Raw genomic sequence first — 21,266 nt, forward strand, 5'->3', positions numbered from 1 at the left:
GTGCATGGTCACACCTCGTCCTCTGTAAGTAAGTACACTCTTCCATCCACAATATGGCGATAACGCGTAATGGTCAACGAGAAGAGTTTTTTTTTTTATTGAGATATCTTCGATACAAAAGTTTGAACGGTCATTCGTACTCTAAAACGAATGAAACGATCGGTTCTTCTAATCAGGTCCTACGTTCTACGGAATAATGCGATTAAATCTTTCGTCGTTACCTGTATGCCGATAGCGATAGAGCGATAGAATTAGTATAGGCAAAGTTCTATCGTAAGAAGATAATCTCGCGACTGAGCAATTCTCTCGAATGCGAGTCTCGTCGCGTTTTCTTGTTCCTCCTGAATCGATCACGATCGATTAATAGCGTCTCGTTACAACGGGATAGAAAGTGTGTTTTCGCCATGGAAAACAAAAGAAAAAGGAACGAAGTACGCGTTCGTTCGTTTAGCTCGCAGTTTCCTCCGAGTGAATCACGTTGCAATTATCCTCGTAAAGGAATCGCGACTCTACCGGGTATCCACGTCGGTCTTTCTCATAATTGTATCGCTGGCTTCGAGAGCGATCGGTTCGGTGTCATTTTCATTGTTATGTCGGTTCTCTCGGATTATCTTGTTCCCGGTCCCTCGAGACGACAAAGCATTGCACGACGCAGCTATTCTCTTCCGCGCGCGACTCGAGTCACCGCGATTATGACGAACGGCGAAGGGTGGGGGAAAACTCTGGATTCAGTCTTCGTACAGAGGAATTCTACGTTTACGGGCTGACGCATTGCGACATGGCAGGACTGCTTTTCCTTCTGGTCTTCTCGCTGGGCCGAGTTTCGTTCGATTGACTCCGTTCGACAGGTTTCGCCGTTTTATTCGGCCCGTCGCTGTTCTTGCTGAACTTCTCCATCGCTCTGCTGTAAGATCCCGTGCAAACTCTGCCCCAGAGCCTCTTGTCCTCCGCGGATTGTTTGCTTCTTCCGTCGTTCCTCTTTCGAAGCTTCCCAGCGGCATCTTCCCTCTCCGAAGGAACGGTCGGCGTCGATGTCGGCGAGGTTTGCGCTTCCTCCCACGAGGACGAGTTCACCTCCGACTGCACGCTGCAAGGTGTCTGGCAGCTGCTGTCGCTCGACACGGAACAGGATCTCACGATAGAGGCTGCCGCGTCCAGCTTCGTCCTATTGTTTTCATCCTTGCGATACAAGCTCGTCGGCGGCTCGCTCCGAGCCCGAAAAGTATTCCTGGCCGGCACCTCCTGACCCTCGTAGGCTAAATTGTCGTTCACGATTATCTTGGCGATCGACGTCCTCTTCCTCAAGTTCTCCAGATTCTCTTTCGGCGTGTACTGGAAGCTGTCCACCCTCTGCAGAATATCCTTTAGATTCACGTTCGCGCATTCCGCGTTATACGTCGATCTCGACCGACCCTTCTCGACCGGCGCCTTTCGACCGTTCTTCCCGTTCGAGATTACCGATGACGTCTTTATTGTCGTCGCGTTCTGCGACGCGTCTTTAGCCTGGCACGTTATCTCCGGGTAGATGTAGTTCGGCAGTCTTTCCTTCTGACAAGCCGAGGTCCCGAGAAGCGGACGATCCACAGAAATCGTTCCTTCGGACTTCCCCGTGGTTCCCGTCGCGTTCATTCGAGCACCCTTCACGCACCGTTTGTACTTTTCGTCGATCCTGATGTCGACGTTGTCCCGAACGTCCATGTTGTCCGTAAAAATGGAGTCGCCGTTGACCTCGATCGGCGGTAAGATCGGCCATCGGTCCTGGGCCAGCGACGTATCCTCCTTCACGCTGTTTTCTATCGTAACTCGAACGATCGGTTTCGTTTCGTCGTTGCTCCGTATGCCGGAAGCGTTCGTGGTCGTGGTAGTGTTCGCGCTGTCATTCGTTTTCTCCGCAGCCTGGTCGTTCTCCACGTCGTTCTCGTCGTCGTCCTCGTCGTCCTCGTTGCCCGAATCACGATCGAACCGCTTCAACAAGCCCTCGTTCTTCTCGTCCTTCTTCCTGAGCTCTTCCCAATTCTTTCGCGGCTTGTAACTAGTCTTCCTCCGAACGATCTTGGTTTCCGTGATGTCGATGTCCGGGATAAAGAGCCTCAGAGCTTTGGTCCCAGTCGGGAACGTGACCTCGTTGATTCTCTTCTCGGTCATGATCGCTTCCAAGCTGGTCTTCGAGGCTACCTCTTGGTGCTTGTTGAACGCGGAAACGAGCTGCGCCACGGTGTACTTTGGCTCCTCGGTCTCGGACTCTGTCGATCGGTCCTCTTTGTCGTCGGACGTCGCGGAATTGTTCGAATGGCTCGAGGCGTCGGAGTGTTGACGATGACAGGGATGTCTGCCGGCGATCGAGCTCGGCTCCGGTTTACGATTCGCCGGGCTCTCGTCGGAATCTTCGGTGAGCGTGTCCGATTCGATGGACTTTAGCGAGTCGAAGTTCTCCTCGGACTCGTTCGGTTCGTGTTTCACGATCGCCGACGAGTCGTTCTCTCCGTCGACGATGATTTTGTCGACGATCGCACCGTTCGCCGTGGCCGATGCCTCCGGATCGGGCGCTCTCTTGCTTTCGTTGTGGTCGTCGTCGCGAAGTATTCTCGGTTCGGTCGAGTTCGCGTCGCCGTCGTCGTCGTCGTCGGCAGCCAAGTCCTTGATATCGTTCGCGTCGCAAGCGGTCGCGATCGACGCGTCCGAGGCGTTCGAGGAATTGGACGCGTCGATTTCAGCGCCGAGACGCTTGAAAATCGGCAGCATATCCTCGGTCTTGGCGCGCTGGTAGCTCTTCCTTCTTCGTCTGAGACACTCGAGGCTTCTGTATATATCCAAAACCCCTTGGGACTTGGACAACGATCTGAGCCCGTACAGTTTCTCGCGGGAATGGCTGATCACCGGGTTGATTATCATTCGCGTTTGCAACGAGTTCGAGGTTGCCGAGGGGTTTCCGTTGAGCAAACACGCCTGCGATTGGATTCGATTCAGGCTTCGTATTCTAGACAGGAGTCCTCGACTCGGCCCGTGATTCAGATTCGCCTGCGACCGGCTCTGTGCGCGACTCAGCAAGCCTTGCGTCTGCTCTTTGTTCAGCAGACAGCTCTGACTGACGCAGCTCAAGTTGGTCCTAGAGGAGTTCAGGCTGGTCCGCGATTCGGCCGGGCTCGGGAAACCTTCGCTACCCTCGAGACTAGATCGGCTTCCGGTCAGCCGGTGACTCAGGCACATCTCGCTTTGACTCAGCAGGCAGTCCTGCAAGCTCTGATCGCAATGATTCGACTCGTGCGCGTCGCTCGACGACGACAGATTCGCTTGGCTGCTCGCCTGGCTCAAAAGCGCCGCCCGACGCAGATTCTCTCGGCTGACGACGCGCTCCAGCAGGATCTCCCTCGACTTCGACAGGTATCTCCGAAGATGCGGCGACGCTTGCGTGGGCGCGCCGCGCAACCATTCGTGACGCAGGCATTGTTTCGCCGCCATCCGTGCACTGGAACGATCGGGGGATAGACGTATCAACGATAGACGCGTGTCCGTCCAGGAGCGAGAACGCGTCGAACGAATTAGGCTCACCTTGGGTCCAGCACCAAAAGCTTCGCGACGAAATCCTTCGCCTGCGCCGAAATATCCCCGAACAGCTCCTCCGGGAAGTCCACCTCGCCCAACGATATGTTCTGAAAGGTTTCTTGATCGGTCTCGCCGCCGAAAGGAGAGAATCCCGTTAGGAGAACGTAGGTCGTCACGCCCAGGGACCTGAAACGATCGCGTCGATCGGATCGGGCCAATTCGATTCGCTTTCTTTCGAATACACTTACCACATGTCGGCGGCCAACGTGATCGGTTCGTAGTGGAGAATCTCGGGTGCTGAAATTCAAACAACTCTTGTACTTTGGCCCCGTCCATCTCCTAGACTCGAACGTCAAGGATCGCGAAAACATTTGGTTATCCGTTCGGTTGAACGGCCTCGTTTCGGTCGGTGACGCCATCTCCGGCGACGTCATTTTTATTTGGAAACCGAAAATTGATGGTACGGTGGGCGTCGATGATCGAAAGCGAGAACACACGATAGTCCCCGAGCGACGTCGCGTCGGATCGGCCATAGTTCGATTCCAAAGGATTTATCGCAAAGTCGCGACAAAAGTCGAGCTCGACGAGCTATCTGCCGGGTACGGGATAGTGTCGAGGCTCCGAGATACGATCGCAAGAAACGTTCTGGTTCGTTACGAAAAACGTCGCGCTCGATTAACATATTTAACGATACGATCTCTCCGCGCCGCGGCGCGCCGGCTGTATTATTCAACGAATTGATAGGATCGGCGAGAATAATGTCGTTGATCAATTATATCGTTAACTGCGCAGCCTACGAGTCCTCTACGAGCGATCGCGAGCGTTCCTCGCGGAGCATACTCGCCGCCTCGCCTCGGGTACGGTTCGTAAAAGTCCGAGCATTCGAGCTTTGCACGCGGCTCGATCGAAATTTCGATAGACGGTTTGCAATTCGGGAAATTAAGATTCTCGACGATAACAGTAGCACACGCTCGTTATCATTTTCCATTGTTGTTCGCGCGAACAACGAGGAGATCCGAGACGCGATCGACGAATAACTGCCCGCCGCGAGTCCGCGCTCATGCTCGATGCGTGTAGGTTTATTAAGCTGCTGCCGCCGCTATTACCAGCGTTACCGGCCGCTTCGTCTCGACCTGGACCGCATCGCGCAATGAGGCTAACGCGTCAATTAATATCCATTATATTCGCGGACTCGGTCCGAAGGGGAGATCGTCAATTAGCGCGGCGAGATATCGATCGGTGGCGATTAAGCGTCGACCGGGAGAGCAAAGTGCCGACACACCTGTTTACGTCCGCGAGAGAGGCGCGTTCACGGCACGGAGTAATGCGCGCGATACATCATCCCGATACCGGCGACGCGGCGGTAATTTATATTTTTCAGAAGAGCGGAGATTCGGTTCGCGCGTATGCCGGAACACAAAAGCGGGTCGTTTGTCCGACATGTGTTTCGTTTCGTCTTTTCTTGTTGGGCTCGAGTCGAGCTCGAAGCGCGCGCGGGCGCTCGATTAAGTCGCGAGAGACTGGAGAGACTCGTAAGAAGGATAAAGAATACACCGGAACAGTATGAAAAAAGGAAAGAGAAGAAGAAAGAAAGATAGTAGAGGCGGCTTCTTACCCACGTAATCCGGCGTCCCGAGGATTTCGCGAACCTCCGTCCCCTCCAAGACCACCCTCGAGATCTCGAAGTCGCAGAGCTTCACCTCGCACTCCGGGAAGCTGCCCATCATCACTAGATTTTGCGGCTAGAACGCGAAGAGTTGCGATTAACGAACGGCGATCCCGATACGCGAGCACGTCGAGCGCTCGCCTTCCGACAGCAATTAGCGGCCATTAATTGAGTCGTTAATCGAGCTCGGCGAAGGCTCGGCTTTTTTCTTCGTTTAATTGAATTTCGATCGTAAATAAGATACAAACGACCGGAACTCTCGAGGCAACGTGACGCGGCCGCATAGCGTAACGCTACCTTTGGCAATGAACGAAAACTGGAGTCGTTAAGAATTTTTATGCGGCCGATCAACGTCGGACGGATCTCAATTATAAACAGGACCGTGGATCGCTCGAGACAACGTTTGTCGTGCACGACAGCTCGTTATTAAGTCGCCTGGCGTCGTCGTCCGCGCAGATTCTACGAAGTTTCCGTGCCCGATATAAATATTCCCGCTGCGAATCGCGTCGCCGCGCGCTCTTCGAGACTTTCCGGATCGCCTCTGTCCACGGTCTACGGTTTCGCCGGTGGTTTTACGCGCAAACTGAAATCGCGTCGTGTATCCGCGAGCAGCGTGTTGTCGTCGCCGGATTCGCGCTTCGTCCCGGAGAAACATCGCGGCCATTTACATAAACACGGCAGATGCTGTTACGATAAATTCGAGCGCGAACGGGGAATAGAATAGAAGATTAAGTTTCTCGGCGAACACGCGCGCGCGAGCGATCTTTGTTGCGATCTTTGCTGCGCAGCTATTCCCTGCAATACGGACGAACGGGATTGTTTTTCTAGATTCTAGGCAAAGGACACGTGCAGGCGTGCGTTTTATTCGACGCACAAGAATCACGTACTTTCGTTTGATCTCTCTCTCTCTCTCTCTCTCTCTCTCTCTCTCTCTCTCTCTCTCTCGAGGAGACTTCGGGCCCCGAATTCGCGATGGAACGATCGTCCGCGGGACCGGGCGCGATACGCGAGCGATTCCGATCGGAGGAAGAGGAGAGAAGAGGAGCGAAGAAACGACAGTGCATTCGCTCCGGTAGAATCTTCCTGGCTCGAGCGCCGAGAGGTCCTTGGAGATCGACGCGTGGGCGAATCTGAATATTCAAAGTTTCTCTCGGTAGTCCCGTCACGCTGCGCGACGCCGCGCGGCTGATAAATAATGACAAAAGACGTAAAAATAATTCTTGGCTTGTTAGACCCGCGAGACGCGCAGTTCCGCGCGGGCGAGCCATCGCGCGCCGAAGCCATTAGAGCTGTCGCGACGGATTAGGCATTGGGCATTAAGGCGTTAGGCGTTTGATCGGTAGATGTTAGGCGTGCGAAGGGGAATGGGATGACGCGCGGGTCGGACACGGGCGAAATCAACGACGGATCTAATCGCGGCCGAACGGTCCTCGTTCTTTATTTCGATGGGCTAACGATTCACGATCGCGGCTAAACGACTCGGAAGGATATCGTTGAATCCTACGCGATCGGATACCCGACGACGGACTCGACCCGCTGACCAAACAACGGCGTGGGCCGAAACATCGTGTAACGCTACGGGAAGCTGCGTCCCCACCGGACCGTTTACATCGTGAAAAAACGAGAAACTAACAAAACTACCTAGGTACGATTCTCTCGGGCGAAAACTTTCGACAAAACTTTTGTTTGCTTCGATCGGCGCGGCGCGTTATCTCGGTGCGTTAAGAGCCGAGGCGTTACATTAAATTTCCCCTCCTCCTCCTCCTCCTCCTCCTCCTCCTATTTCAGTAAATGTCGGCCGAGACACCCAGAGGTGCTCCAGTTACGGCGAACAGGTTGGCCGCTCGTGTCCACGGGGACGCGAACAGAGCTAATGATTCATCGAGTGCAAACTGCATCTCGAGTAGACCAGAATGCGATTGCTTGTTCGCGCGAGGGACGTGGGAGCTGCCCGAGCGCGTTTTATTCTTCGTCTCTCGCCGCGTTTCCCTTCGAAACCGAGCGTTTAGGCGTTTAGCGTTTCGTCGACCCACCGTTCGACGAACGATCCACGAAGCTTCGAACGCTTCCGAACGCTTCTCGAAGGCGATGCCTTCCTTTCTCTTTCGCGAGAATTTCGCGAGTTATCAACGGCTGCTCCAGTTATGGCGGTCGGGTGTACGTATTATGTCGGTACCTAGCGTTCAGCTCAGAGATAGGGAGACCAGGTGTGATTCACCGACGAAGCCGGGGCGTGGTCGTATCTCCGCGACGAGCGTGGGGTACTGCATCTCGCGTTCTCTTTTTCTGCCACCCTGGACACTCGTCCGAGAACGCGGTTATTTTTCCGATTCCATCGGAGTTTCGAAATCGAATCGAGACGCGTCCGCTGCGCGCCCGTTGGTCGCCGCTCTGGGAAGCGGAGCACGGCAAGGCTCGCGGCGACGACGGCGGACAATGCTGATAATCGCATCGATTCGGCGGCGATGGACACCGCCGAAGCCTGAAGCTGAAGCACAGAGCCGAAGCCGAAGCCGAAGCCGAAGGGAGGTGCCGCTGCGCACACACTCTCGGCTCGCGTGGAGTGGTTCGCGTCCCGCAACCCGCGCCGACTCGCTCTCCGATACTCGCCCCTCTATATCCAAATACGGTGGTCGAGTGTTTATGGAGCGCGGGAATAATGTAAGTATCGTGAACGGTGTGCGCGCAACGATTCCACCGAGCCGGGTTGTTCGATTCTCGATTACAAAAACCGAATTCGTGCGAGAGATAGCCTCTGGAAAGACTCTCGCGCGTTGTCCGCCGAAGGCGACACGCGACAGGTTTATTCTCCGGAAAGGAACACCTCTTCGAGCGTGTCGGATTTACAACGGTTTCGACGACGACAAATTCGCGGCTCCAACGAAAGTAAATCGACGGGATGCGACGAGATGCGACGCGACGCGACGCGACGCGACGCGACGCGGCTCGACTCGACTCGAGGAAGATACGCGTCGGATACGGATTTACGGCGGGACGGGTTTAAGATTCCGTTCGACCGATTCTTAATCGGAGTTCGCGCCTCTTCTTCTTTTTTTACCGATCGTAAGTTCCGAGGAAGGTGACGGCCGAACATGTTCCCGCAGTTTATATCGGTATTTACGCTCGTACAGGCCGGAGAGTCCCGAATCGCGAAGGCGCGTCGCGAGGCAATCGAATTCGAAACGGCCGACTAAATAAATAACCGCGCGGAGATCGAGCGTGCGACACGATTTACGGAGTGTTCGCATTCCCGAGAAAAATCGGCACGCGCTGCGGAACGACTTCGGCGAAGGATGTTTCCTCGTCGCGGATAGCTCGTCGACCTTTCGCGAATTTCTCGCGAATGTCGCGAGAAGGAATCCTTTTATCCGTGACGTGAAATCGGATGAGTTCTTGGGCTCGGAATTCGCCTGGCTGGTCGTCGACGGTCGAGACGGTCGCCGTCCGTCACGGTCATCTACATAAACCGTCGTTCATTCCTTCTTCCTGATCGGGCCGAGCAATCGACTTTGCGTCTCCGCGCGTTTAATTGAAATTTATATAGCACCGCGCGTTATCTACGCTCAGACCCGCTTTGTCCGCGAATCGAATAGTTGCGGCCTCGGCCGCGCGGAAAAAAAAAATAGATCGTAACGAGGCTCGCGATCAATCCACGAGTGGTTCGACGAAATCTCCGAGGAACTCTTAATTACAACGGACGCGATGTTTTACGTTCACGACGTAGTTCGGCGTAAAAATCATCGACCCGAGAAGCTCCGCGAGAACATCGAGACAGCGAGAGACCGGTCGTTGTTGACCGTTAAAAAAGACGGTTGCCTCGACGCGACGCGAAGCGAGGCAAGGCGAGGGAACCGACAAGCTGAAAATACGCGACACGGGCTTACTCGGGCGACACGCGGCGAGTCGTCGTGTACCAAGCGTTTTTTCGCGGAGACGCGGTGTCGCGTCTCATCGCGTTCCGGTTAAAAGGTGTTTATGTTTCCGCGATCGGTGGAATAAATGGTGCACGTGTGTCGGGAGGCCGCAATAAATTGCGCGAGAACGAGGCAGAACAGAAGGCGAGTATCGTGCGGTTTCCAGTCGTTCCCAGAGGAGTCCGAGACTTTTTTCGCGGAGATTTCCGGAGGTGCTCGAACCTCGCAGATCCGAGCTCCGTGGGCCCGAACGCGAGCGAGCGTATCTCTTCTTTGTCCGGCCGAGACGTAAAAGGCAATTCCAATTTGTTTGTCGGGCATGTTTATCGCGGAATCGCCTTGGCCGGCCGCGAACGATCGCAATTAAAGCTCCTCCTCGGCAATCGTGAACCGGCGCGGCGCGGAACGTTGGGCATTTCCGTGCCAGTCCTCGCCTCGGACCGAACGAAAAATCCACGGAAGGCGTGGAAAATCTGTTCGCGGCTAACTCTCTCGAAACCGATCGGTTCAACGCGCGGCGATCGCGTCGAGCTTTATGCGGAAAAAGGAGCCGATTCGTCATCGCGCCGATTTATTTTTAGACACGACCGTTCTCCAGGTATTCGGAGCTCGGCTGAAACTCGTGGATTTCTAGGATTTCGCTTACATAGAAGGCCGCGTTAATTACGCGCACCGCGTAACGCGTAACGCGTAACCTGCGACGTGTAACGCGAATGGTATCGGGCCACCGCGAGTCGATTCGACTCGAATCGCGGCGATTGTGCTCGAATTCTTTCGCGATGGTTCACTGACTGGACTCGTTGGCGAACCACCGCACCGATGCGACTAACAATAAGCGCTGAGCGTTTTCGGATTTGCCGCGCGACGACGCGACGCGTCGCGTTACGTCGGACCGAGTCGATTCCGGGATCCGGATACACGAGAACCGCGGCAAGTTTGCGTCGACCTTTTATGGGTTGAACTTACCTTGATGTCCAAATGGGCAATATTTCTCTCGTGGAGGTAGGCAAGTCCTTCTACTAGCTGTCTGACAAAGTGCACCACGTCACCTTCGAGGGGCACCAAATCGCCGTCGATGAGCGTCTGCAGATCTCCACCGGGTGCGCTGAAACGTTACAATTCCGAGATTTCGTGTCAGCCCGCGGCCCGTCGATAGTCCACCGTGTCGTGTACTCACTATTCCATCACCAGTATAATCTCCTTGGGCGTCTCGTAAACATCGTGCAGCCGAACGACGCGCGGCGATTGCGAGCAAAGGGACAGCAGGGCGATCTCGTGTCTCAGCTCGGCGCTGCAGTCCGCGTTGAATCTGTTTCTCGACGAGTATTTCGCCGCGTAGAGGATGCCGGTCGATCTCGATCTGCACCGGTACACTTTCGCCCATTGTCCGCTGCGAACAAGAATATTTCCGCTTTCAGTCGCAGTCATTGCCACAGCCGAAGCCGAAGCCGGCGGCCATTGCCACGACGCGGACGCATAAAAGACGAAAGCAATCACGAAATTTTGCTGACCATCAGCGTGATTTTTACGATCGTAGCGGAGGATTCCGAACGTCTCTTCGGCAAGGTCGACGCCGCGGCGCCTCCGAAGGCTACGCCCGCAACGCGAAGCGACCGTTTTTACGCGCGTTTGCCTTTGCTTTTGCCTCTTCGAGTATTTCCTACGCGTGTTGTACGGACGCTAGTGTTTATTACGCAAACGTCCCACGCGAGCACCAGGCTGCTTCGTCGTTCTCGAAAGATCAAAATCGATCGTCGAGGGACCTGGCCGAACCCGACTACCGGCGCGGCGCGGTGCGTCGATGTCGACGTCCTTTGAACGTTCACGGACGAAACGAGATAACCGAGGCAGTCGTAAAGAGTATCCGATAGCGAGCGCAATTAACTCGAATCGTCGAATCGGCGACCAGAGCCAGAAAGCGGAGAGCGGAGGACGAGCCCGGTGTCCCTCACCCTCGCGCGCATAAAAGTAATTATCGCTCGTCCAATCGCAAGGTACATACATACACCGTAGGTACCAAACCGTAGGTGCGAAACGATCCGACGATATTCTAGCGATCGCGGAAACGCGGCCGATCGTCGAAAAATTGGATGAAGCACGGTGAAGACGGTTGCGCAGCTGTTGCCACGAGGATCGGAGCGCGTCGAAACCGCGCGCGAGGCCTCGGATCCGTCCACGGGATAATTTATGAAAATTTATTGGCGTCGTTCTTGGCCATTTTGATCGACCCCCCTTCCTACCGCCCCCGCGACATCGAGCAATTAACCGGCGTCGCTCTCGATCCGAGTTGTCGTTCATTGGATAAACATTCGTCGAAGCGGCAAACCCGCGAGTTTCGCACGGCGCGTACGCCTTTCGGGTTCCGGCCGTTTTTGGTCCGTAAATGTGCTCGCTAACGAGCACCCGAGCAAAAAGACCGGCTGAAAATTGCAAATTCGAAGCGAAACCGAGAGAACGAGATTGTACCAGGAAGGAGGCGGACCCGTGTGTCGAGCTGCTCGCCGCTCGCCGCTCGCCGTGGACCGCTTGCCGGCCGAGTTGAAAACTGAACGTCTTTGTATCCGACTCCCCCTGTCTCGAGCAAATCCGCTTCATTAAGGATGCAAAGGCACCGAGAGCGGCAATCGACGGCGTTGATATCGAGCACCGAACCGGGGATTATCAACGCGCGCGCGCGCGCTGTCACTAGACGATATCGTCGGGTCGTTATTGAACCTTCCATTACGGTATCGGCGCAAAGTTGATTTCGCGAATTACGGCTCGCTGCGCGCAGAGGAATAAGACTAATCTATCGGTCCTCGAGGACTTACTTTGCGAACGGCTTCGGGTCGATCTCGTAGTGCTCCGAAATGGGACCCGTCTTGACCACCCTGGCGAGCTGCGACTCCTGCACCAGAACCAGACCCTCCTTCACGTGTTTCTCGCTCCATTGCACTCTGCACCGTCCCCTGCACCGATCCTCGTTCCCGGTCCTGTCGTTACCGCGCTTCGCCTTCGCGTTCACGCACTTGCCCGACGAAGCTTGGAGATTTCGTCGCTGGGAACGAGGAGAGGTTTTCCTCGCGGACGACATCGTCGGCGTCTGGTGGTTCGGCTGGTAGATCATGTTTCGCTGTGTCTGGACGATCGAGTGGCTGTCAGCGAACGCGATCGGTCATATCGTGCCGATCGATCCTCGCGCACCCGTTCCCGTTTCCGTTTCCGCTGGACGACGATCGGTGCCAAAATTCTCGGAGAAGGTATCGCACGCGCGCGCGCGCGTCAGAAGCCGTCTATCCGACAGAGAAATAACGCGTTGTTGCTCGGTTCGGTCCGCTCGGTCGAAAATGCGGGCGACGATGTTCGCATCTCGAGGCGGTCGCCGCTCTTTCGAGAGATCCGCGCCGAGCCTGACGGTCGAGTGCCGCGACTGAAACTGGCCACGAGTCGCCGAGAGTCCACACGCTTCGGCTCCGTTTCAACTCGCGCTCCTCTTTTCTTTCTTGCCGCGGAGTCGCTGGACCATAGGCTACCGTTCGTCTCGTTTTCTCCTTGGCGTCCACCTTGCTCTCGCTCGTTCCCAGCCTCTCTCGCCTCCACCAGCTCCGGCAACAGCTTCAGCTCCAGCTCCAGCTCCAGCACCAGCCCGTGGAACACCGTCGCGTCTCGTCGCGTCTCGTCGCGGGGTCCTCTCCTCTTCCTGAGCTCGATCGTATCCCACTCCTTCGGCCCCGAGAGTGGACACGAGTCGAGCACGGTCGTCTCGTTGTTGCTATAGCTGCTGTAGCTGCTTTTAGCGGTGTTTACGGCGCTGGTGGTGCGGTGCACGCCGTGCACGCCGTACACCGCTGCATCTCGGACGTAGGTGGTATGCGGTCGGGGCACGAGAACGCGCCATGATCGATGCATAGATGCACGACCGCCGAAGCCGGTGAATTGTAACAATTGAGTATCGTGTCCGAGCGACAGCAACGTTTCCTCCGTAGGTGCTGCGGCCGAGAGCATTTCGGCGCCATCCTTACCCGGGCCAAAACCATCCGTTTGTCCCGTAAGGATCAGGGACACCGTCGACAGAGTCAGACGCGCTCCGTTCCATTAGATATCCCGCGTCGCGGTAATAGAACCAGATATGAACGCCAATATGTTAATGGACGCGTGGGGTTTTACCTTCGAGATCTCCATGCCCGATTATATCGGTTCTTGGAAACCAGCCTAAGCGTCGATCTCGATTCGAACGACGTACGAAGCTGCATCGTGTGTCCAGGTGTGTCGCGCGATCGAGCGAAGCTTCGGTGGAAACGGATCGCGGATTGCGCTCTAATCGGTTCTGTTCTCGGCGTCCGAAGATTAACAAGTGCACGCGTGGAAAATAGAGATTCCGCGTTCGCTCGTCGACGCTATTACGGATCCGACCGCAAAAACGACAAGGATGCTCGGTCTTGCGTCAAAAGGAAACACAAAGGTCTTTCCTGATCGAGTCGTCTCTAAGGAGAAATCGATTAGAGCGAGTCCTCTAGAAAGAGAGGAGAGAAAGAGAGACAGAGAGCGAGAGAGGGAGAGAGAGAGAGAGAGATACTAAGGAATCTATGCACGATCCGCTTCGCGAGAAGAAATGATTTATCGTACGCGAATTTTGCACCGGTCAGGCCTCTCGGCGAGGCGATTACGCGGCGAGAATGATCTGTCTCGCGCGCACCTGCGGATCGCCGATTGCGAATTACGAATTCGTGGAAGATCGATCCCCGGAGTATCAGGTGTCGCGCGGAGAATCGTACGTGCAAGTATCCACGAGGAGACGCGACGCGCGACAGGCGCGACGTAGCGAGAGGCGAGAGCGGTGACAAGCAATTAGTACCGACAATTAGTAACGACGTGTTCGAGTCGGATCGTGCCAAGGATAATTGCTCGCTTATTCGCTGTCGCTCTCGTCTACTTTCAATGACGAATTCGCAAACACTTTTTTGCGGCACCCCGTCAGGCTCTCGTTCTCTCCCGCGGCGCTCGTTAGCTAACGCGACCCGAGAAAAGGGCAAAAATCCAAAAGCGATCCCCGCACGGATCGACAGGATCCGATGGAAATGCGGGGAATCGCGAACCGGTCGGCTCGGCTCGGCTCGGCTCGGTTCGGCTCGGCGCGCGAGGTCGTCTCTTTTCTCCCTCGCCGATCGAAATCAATTACCCACCCGACGCGACGTCGATTCGACGTTCTCGTGCGCAACGCGGCAAATGATTTCTCTTTATAGGACTACCGGCAGGTGCAATAAATTCGATCCGCGCGTCATCGGGTGACTTTGATGGCTCGTTATTCTGCGGCAACGTCCTCGACCGGATGCGCCGACGCGTCCGCGCCGATCGAGACCTTACGTCTCACTTTGAAACGAATCTCATCGTGATTGGATTCCAACGGGCCGAACCGCGCGTCTCGAGTATATTGGCCTGCGAGCTTTTCTTTTCGATCGACGCGCCGAGAACAATGGTCGGTGATACGACGCGGACACACGCGGCGTCCGGCTGGTTTCGTTTTGTGTCTCGTCTGGGACCTCGTCCGCGATCGCTCGCAAACTCGTTGAGTCCACGAACCGAGTATTATTTGCAGAACGAACGAGCAACGGGGCACGCACACCAGCCAGCGTCCGCGGAGAATGCAAATCACCGACTACCATAAAGGAGGGTATGATGTGCGAGGGGGTATGATGCACTGGTTGCTCGTAACGCACGACTCTCGCAGCACGCACGTGCAAGTTCCCCACGATTTACGATCCAAGAATTAGACACAATAGGAACGAACCGACTCGCGTCTAATAACCGAGTTACGACCATACACGGTGCTCGATTAATGCCCACTGTCTCGGCGAATCGTTAGAATTTGCAAATTTCGCGTCCGAAATGGTCTCGCGGCATTAATCTTGGACCATCGTTAGGCCATTTTTCTTTCCGAAAGCCTCGAAAGCCCCTTGATTGGAGCTTCCTCTAGCCATCGACCTCGAGTCGTCCGAGGCAAACAGATCTTGTCGCGTCCTAGGAAGTCCTGTATCGGGAAATTGGTTGGAACGATCGACGAGAGCGATTCGTGGCGCCTAGGAGTTGGTAAATCGGCGCCCGTGGGACGCTGTTCGCTTTTGCCGAGGCCGATCGCGCTTTCCAACGACAATTCGTTAATTAACGCGTAGGTCAAGACGAGAATCGACGACCGCGGCGTGGCGCGGCGCGGCGCGGCGAGAGGAAAGCCGTCTCGCGAAGATTAAACGACTGCCGACAAAAGCGGCGTGTTACCTCTAATTACAGGCCGCCGCGATTCCATCTTTGAGCGCGCTACTTTTGCGAAATCGGACGCGGCGAGTCGATCAATGGCCACGGTTACCCTTGACCGATCAAAATTCAACGTTCCCGACTCGAAATAGTACCGAGCAGCGTCAACAGTTTTGGGCAATCTCGTTTTGGGCCACCGAGCGGCTGGTATACTTATCGAGACTTGGGAATCGGAGAGGATCGCGCGAGCATCGGATTCGAATGGGATTAGCAGCGTTGGAGCTTTTGTCTCGGCAGGAAATCTCGGCGGTGAATCATCGCTTCACCTGGCCGCCTATTAATACTGCCGTCTATTTATAGGATGAAAAGAAAACCGACGTTCTTGGAAAACGTGGTTTCCCCGTGTATGGGAAAACTCGGATTCGAGCGGCGCGCGAATTCCGCGCTGGTAACGAACCGCTCGTTTCGCGCTCGGCTTCGATCGAGAGACCAACCAGAGTGTCGATTGTGATTTGCGGTATTTATTTCGCACGTTATTCAAATTAATACAGTATGACAGAAGTATTTACACAAGATTTTGGTAGCCATACATGCGCGATTCATCTGATCGTAAATAACCTCGGTATTAATAACATTACAGCGATAACGTAATAGCGATGATAATAATAATAATAGTAATAATAATAATAATTATGATAATAATGATAGCAATACTAATAATAATAATCATAATAATAATAATAATCATTGTGATACAATAATGATGATAGTTGAATAAGTCGGAGAGCAAGGCGTTGTGTACGAGTATAAACAAGATACAGACGTATCTACATATGTATACCGATGGATAGAAGATATAGACGCATCTGTATAGATGGATAGAAGATCTAGAAAGGCGTCTAAAATACGGTACGCGCTCCTGCGAGGCCTCGACGGACGAAATAAACGCCACGATAATCGTAACGCGAACGTAAACGGGGGATATCGGTTCAACACGATATCCAAATGAATAATCGAACGAAAAATAAATAACAACGAATTGGCCTCGAATCGGGGTGCGCTGAACCGACTCGCTCGGACACACGCCCTCCTCTACCGTAGTAGCAAAACTACAATATATTACAGGTCTCTATAGGTTCCTTTGATTCTCGAAGGCATTCATGAATTCTCGCGACCCTACGCACTCGCTCGTTCGCCCTGTTTCCCGTAGATTCATTCGCTCGTTGTGCGCACACCCTTTGCGATCAGAACTGGACTCGAGTCCGTCGTTGTCTAATGAATCTTTTATTCGTTGCTCGCAGCCTCAGAATCTCTGGTCCTCACCGGCGATTTTCCCGAGTGCGACGCGAAGCACTGCGACTTTGGCATTTCGCGGTAGATCAGCCACGGCGCGGACATACGGGAGATCTTGGGAACGCCAGATTATGTTGGTAAGCACGCTGCCTCGACACCGATGGCCACGGTCGAGAAAGTCTCGTCGATCGTACGACCGTTCGATCGCGTTTGCCGCGTTTTGCACCGTGTTGAATCACGCGCTACGGCACGTTTCAGCTTCGGAGGTCTTAAACTACGAGCCGATCAGCCTGGCGACCGACATGTAGCCCGTCCGAGTGTAGCTGCACGTCCTGTTAAGGGGATGCTCGCCGTTCGGTGGCGACACGAAGCAGGAAACGTTCCGCAACATCAGACAATGTCGATTGGACATTCCCGACGACCTGTCCGAGGACGTATCGGAGGACGCGCGGAATCTGATACGTAAGCTGATGGTCAAGGATCCAAGGTAAACAAACCGATCGGTATTTTTCAGTTGCACGCTAGACCGGCGAGACAGGCGCGGCAACCGGGACAAACGGTCGTGTCTCGAGCACCGTCATCGGAATGCCGCGATCCGACGCGGAACGACGAGTCCGCCGCATAACGCGACGGATTGCTTTCGTTCCTAGAAGCTAAATAACGCCAACGCGCGCGCGATCCAACCAACAATGTTCCCGCGAGATCCACGCGTCGCCCTGCGCCCGTCCTATCTTCTTTCGCTTCGAGGTAGCCGGCGAGCAACGTGTATATTGACTAGCATTCACGAAGCGCTCCCTTCGATCTCCGAAGTTGGCACTTCACAAGATGTTTGTTAAGCGTTCGCCCTATCGCTTTGGCGACACAGACGTTCGCAAAGCTAATGTCTCTTGCTCTCTCTCTCTCTCTCTCTCTCTCTCTCTCTCTCTCTCTCTCTCGTTCTCTCTCTCTCTCTCTCTCTCTCTCTCTCTCACCCCCACATTTTCTCCTTGTATAATGTATATATGTATATGTATATATATTTATATACTACGCGTTTGATTCACGGAGTGAAAAAGACCGCGACAAGTTGTTCGACGAGCGAGCAGTTGCAACGATTCCGTAGTCGCGAGTAAACACTCGTCTCCGGATAAATTTCTCATTGGCTAAATTTGTTCGATGAAAGGTTGGTTGGTCGAAGATAAAAAGGGGAATTTCTGTATGTGCGACGACACGAGGTTCCAAAGAATCCGAACGATAGTTGTTTCGATCGTTTGTAACCGCGTTATCCAGCGCCGATAGGACTCGCGATCTCTAATTGATCTCCCGCGGGAGATACTATCGAACCAACGAGAAAAATTGGAGACGCCTAACGCCGGTTTAGGCTCTCAATTTCGACCGATCGAACGACGCGCGCGCGATCTGTATCCGTATCCGTATCCGTATCCATATCCGTGTCTGTATCTGTGTCTGTGTCGAAGCTAAGGCACTGTGCGAACCGGAGAGGATTCTCTGCTCGTTCGTCGAGGCTCGTTCTCTCTCGCGAGAAAAAGAGAAACGAAATTAGGCACTACGGTTTACTGTAAAGGCACCGAAGTCATCGGAATTCGATCTCCGCGGGATCCGCCGCGCGCGAACCTCCAAGCAGTTACCGTGTCTACGTTTACGTTTACAACTCGTATATGGCTAGTTCGGCGAATTGGTTCGTCGACACCGAGTCGTACGCGAGGATCGTATGTTACACCAGCTCGAGCGAACGACGATCGACGATGTACCCTGGAATTCTGAATAGAATCTGACATATGCCTGACATTTTCCGGTTGCGTAACGATCGGTTGCCTGAAATTCCGACGACGGCGGCGGCGGACGAGGCAGATCGAACCCGAACCGATGTTTCGCGATGCCGACTTTCGTTTCGCGAGCGACTCGGTGGCATCGAGCGTGCAACTCGCATTCCCATTTTTTTCATTCACCTCGAAAGGACGGCCGGTCAGTCTATCGGTAATGGCGGACAACGAGCTGCCCAACTATGCGCGTCTCGTTCTATATCGTGTTCTATCGCTCCGTCGTTTGAACCACCTCGAATCGGATCTCTCTCTCTCTCTCTCTCTCTCTCTCTCTCTCGTATATACATTGCATCGTGTAGCCGAACGATAACCATCATCGACTTTTTCGCGCTGTTCAACGATAAAACCGTCGAAACTGTCGACACACGCGAATAACACGGTCTACGCTCGGTCGCTATTCGTCGCTCGCTTAGAATCTCAACTATCCGAATATTTACAATCACGCGACACGAACGATCGGTACCCGCCACCCACCCACCCATCCTCGCATCCACGTATACGCACGTTCGCACACAGTTTTCACGTATTTACAAGCGTTACCCGGCTGCCACCGGGCACAATGGATATTACAACGAGTCGAAACGGAAGGAAAGACTCCTGTAGGAAGAACAGCTTTTCTCCGGAGAAACGTGGTTTCGTCTTTCGCGTTTTTTGGCACGGTCTCCGCGTACTGTCCGTTTCGTAGGTTGTATCGCGGGTCGCGTCGACTGGTTGTAACGCCGCGTACCATCCGACTATACACTGTACACCGTCGAGTGATATGTACAAGGAGGCCTGTCGAGTAAACCGATGTCGGGACGAGTCGCTTGTCCCGTTGTTCGCGCGTCTACGAGGCTCCGTGGACCTGGAACCGGCGAATCCGTGCCTGCACAGACTCGCACTGAACTTCGCTGTACCTGGTGTACCTGCCGGCTCGAACCGGCTCGCGGATCACCACTAGGTTACCGCCCCTTTCGCGAAGCGCCTCCAGCCCGGTTTTACCGTGAACCGTGGCCTGGTTCGAAAGCTTCGCGATCTTTGCGTTCGAGGTTTCGGACGTGAAGAGGCTGAGAGCCTTGCTGACCACGCCGTTGCACTCTCTCGGCCACGCCTTCGCGTGTTGCTGCTGCTGCTGGTGATGCCTAGGCTCCCATCTGTCCGACGATGCCTCCGTCGCCGCGAACGGGAAACTGGCCCGACTCTGGCCCTTGCCGAACAGCAGAAAATCGAGCGAGTCGTCCGAGTAGATGCTGCTCCGATCGCTCGAGCTATCCGTCGATATTTCCGAGACGGTGTCGCTGCCGCTGTCGCTACACTGCTGCTCCTCGCCCAGAATGAACACGGGCGTGCATTTGAAAACCTCACCGGCGGGCATTGTGTGCGTCGCGGTCGCTCTCCTCTGCGTGACCGTGGTCACGGTGGTGGCGTTGCTCGCGACGCTCGTACGCATCGAGGGGGCCGGCTCGATTATCACGATCTCGGTGCCGGAAAATTTCTGCGCCAGCGAGTCCATGTTCCTTTTGAAGGTGTCCCTGCGGTCGGGACTCAGGCCGAATCGGATGGGCTTCGTCGACAGCTTCGATTTCGTGTACAGGTTCTCCGTGTGCGAGGAGACTGCTCGCGGCGCCGACGTCGTCGTCGTCGTCGTCGTCGCTGTGGTTGTCGTCGTCGTCGTCGACTTACTCTCCGATAGTTGGTACACGTTCGTGGTCGACGACCTCTTCGTGTGTTTCTCCGTGTCGCTCTTCGGCGTCGACGATATCGTCGTCGACTGTTCCGTCGTCGTCCCGGCGCCGAACTTTACCGGGGACTTCGTTTCCTGAGGAGACGCGGTCGTCTTCGTCGTTTCCATCGTGGACTGCTCCAAGGCCGGGCAATCGATCGTGGACAGAGGCGGTTGGGGATCGTCGAACACGCTGAACCACGAGTGCTGCAGGCATTCGGTGACTGTTAGGCGTTCACTGAAATAAAGAAGATCGATCAGACACGTCGTTTGCTTGCGACTTCCGGCACGGACCCCGTCCGTCGGATCTCTCTTGTCTTTGGTAACGGTAACGAGCGGTTGCGCAACGCGGCCGGGCAGAAGAGAAAGGACAGGAAACGACGGCGAAGGCAACCAGCGAATCCAGAAGAACCGGAGGAAACGGGAAAGCGAAAAGGGAACGAGCACGAGCACGAGCACGAGCACGATGTGGGTACTCGCGACGATAAACCGCGCCCGCGACAACAAGATAAGTCGTATGTCGCGTTGGAAGGGTGCGATGGGATATACTCCGGATGGGGACTTCCTCCCAGCTGTCCGACTGGTCGACGATAAGGAAATCTACGAGTTTTTCAACGGAACTCGTTCCGCGCGCCGACGACGTCCCTCTTCCCGTTTCGAAGAAAGTCGTCGCGCGCTGGAATGTCGATCGTTTCGCTTCCACGTATGCGCGCGACCGATGCAGGAAGTTTCGACGATCACGAGTTTCGAGAGTTCCTCGGCCCGAGGACGATCGAACGGCGCGGAACACGGTCGCGAGACGGTGCTCCCACGGCATGTGCCCTTCGCCAAATCGGTTACCGCGAAGACGAACGCAACGATGACAAGCGACGCGACGCGACGCGACGCGACGGTCTTTGCTCGCTAGAGCGTTATCAGAGCAGACGCTACTAAGAATTCCGGCACTGGTTAAAATAATACCTTCGAGGAAGCGTGCCCCGCGACCTACCGGGAACGTTTACGGCTCGCCGGCTACCTCGAATCGAAAGAAGATAGGATGGGCGCAGGGCGACGCGTGGATCTCGCGGGAACATTGTTGGTTGGATCGCGCGCGCGTT

At 54.8% G+C, this 21,266-nt stretch overlaps 2 protein-coding genes across 2 annotated transcripts in view; both read right to left on the bottom strand.

Moving 5' to 3' along the window:
* Positions 1-67: 67 nt before the first annotated feature.
* LOC143355279 (uncharacterized) lies at positions 68-12,229 on the bottom strand. The gene is made up of 7 exons (XM_076789982.1): positions 11,934-12,229; positions 10,301-10,513; positions 10,090-10,228; positions 5,159-5,285; positions 3,792-3,840; positions 3,550-3,729; positions 68-3,466 (listed from the first exon to the last, which is right to left on the bottom strand). Exons 1-7 carry the CDS (start codon positions 12,227-12,229, stop codon positions 757-759), a joined length of 3,714 nt encoding a protein of 1,237 aa, XP_076646097.1. The 3' UTR covers positions 68-756.
* Positions 12,230-15,852: 3,623 nt separating this feature from the next.
* LOC143355374 (uncharacterized) overlaps positions 15,853-21,266 on the bottom strand; it is a 46,410-nt gene continuing 40,996 nt past the window's right edge. Inside the window, exon 6 of the mRNA XM_076790129.1 lies at positions 15,853-20,407. Coding sequence (XP_076646244.1) covers positions 19,294-20,407 — 1,114 coding nt within the window. The 3' untranslated portion in view covers positions 15,853-19,293. The remainder of the gene's footprint in view (positions 20,408-21,266) is intronic.

The sequence above is a fragment of the Halictus rubicundus genome, chromosome 1 (assembly GCF_050948215.1).
Source record: "Halictus rubicundus isolate RS-2024b chromosome 1, iyHalRubi1_principal, whole genome shotgun sequence".
Taxonomy (NCBI): domain Eukaryota; kingdom Metazoa; phylum Arthropoda; class Insecta; order Hymenoptera; family Halictidae; genus Halictus; species Halictus rubicundus.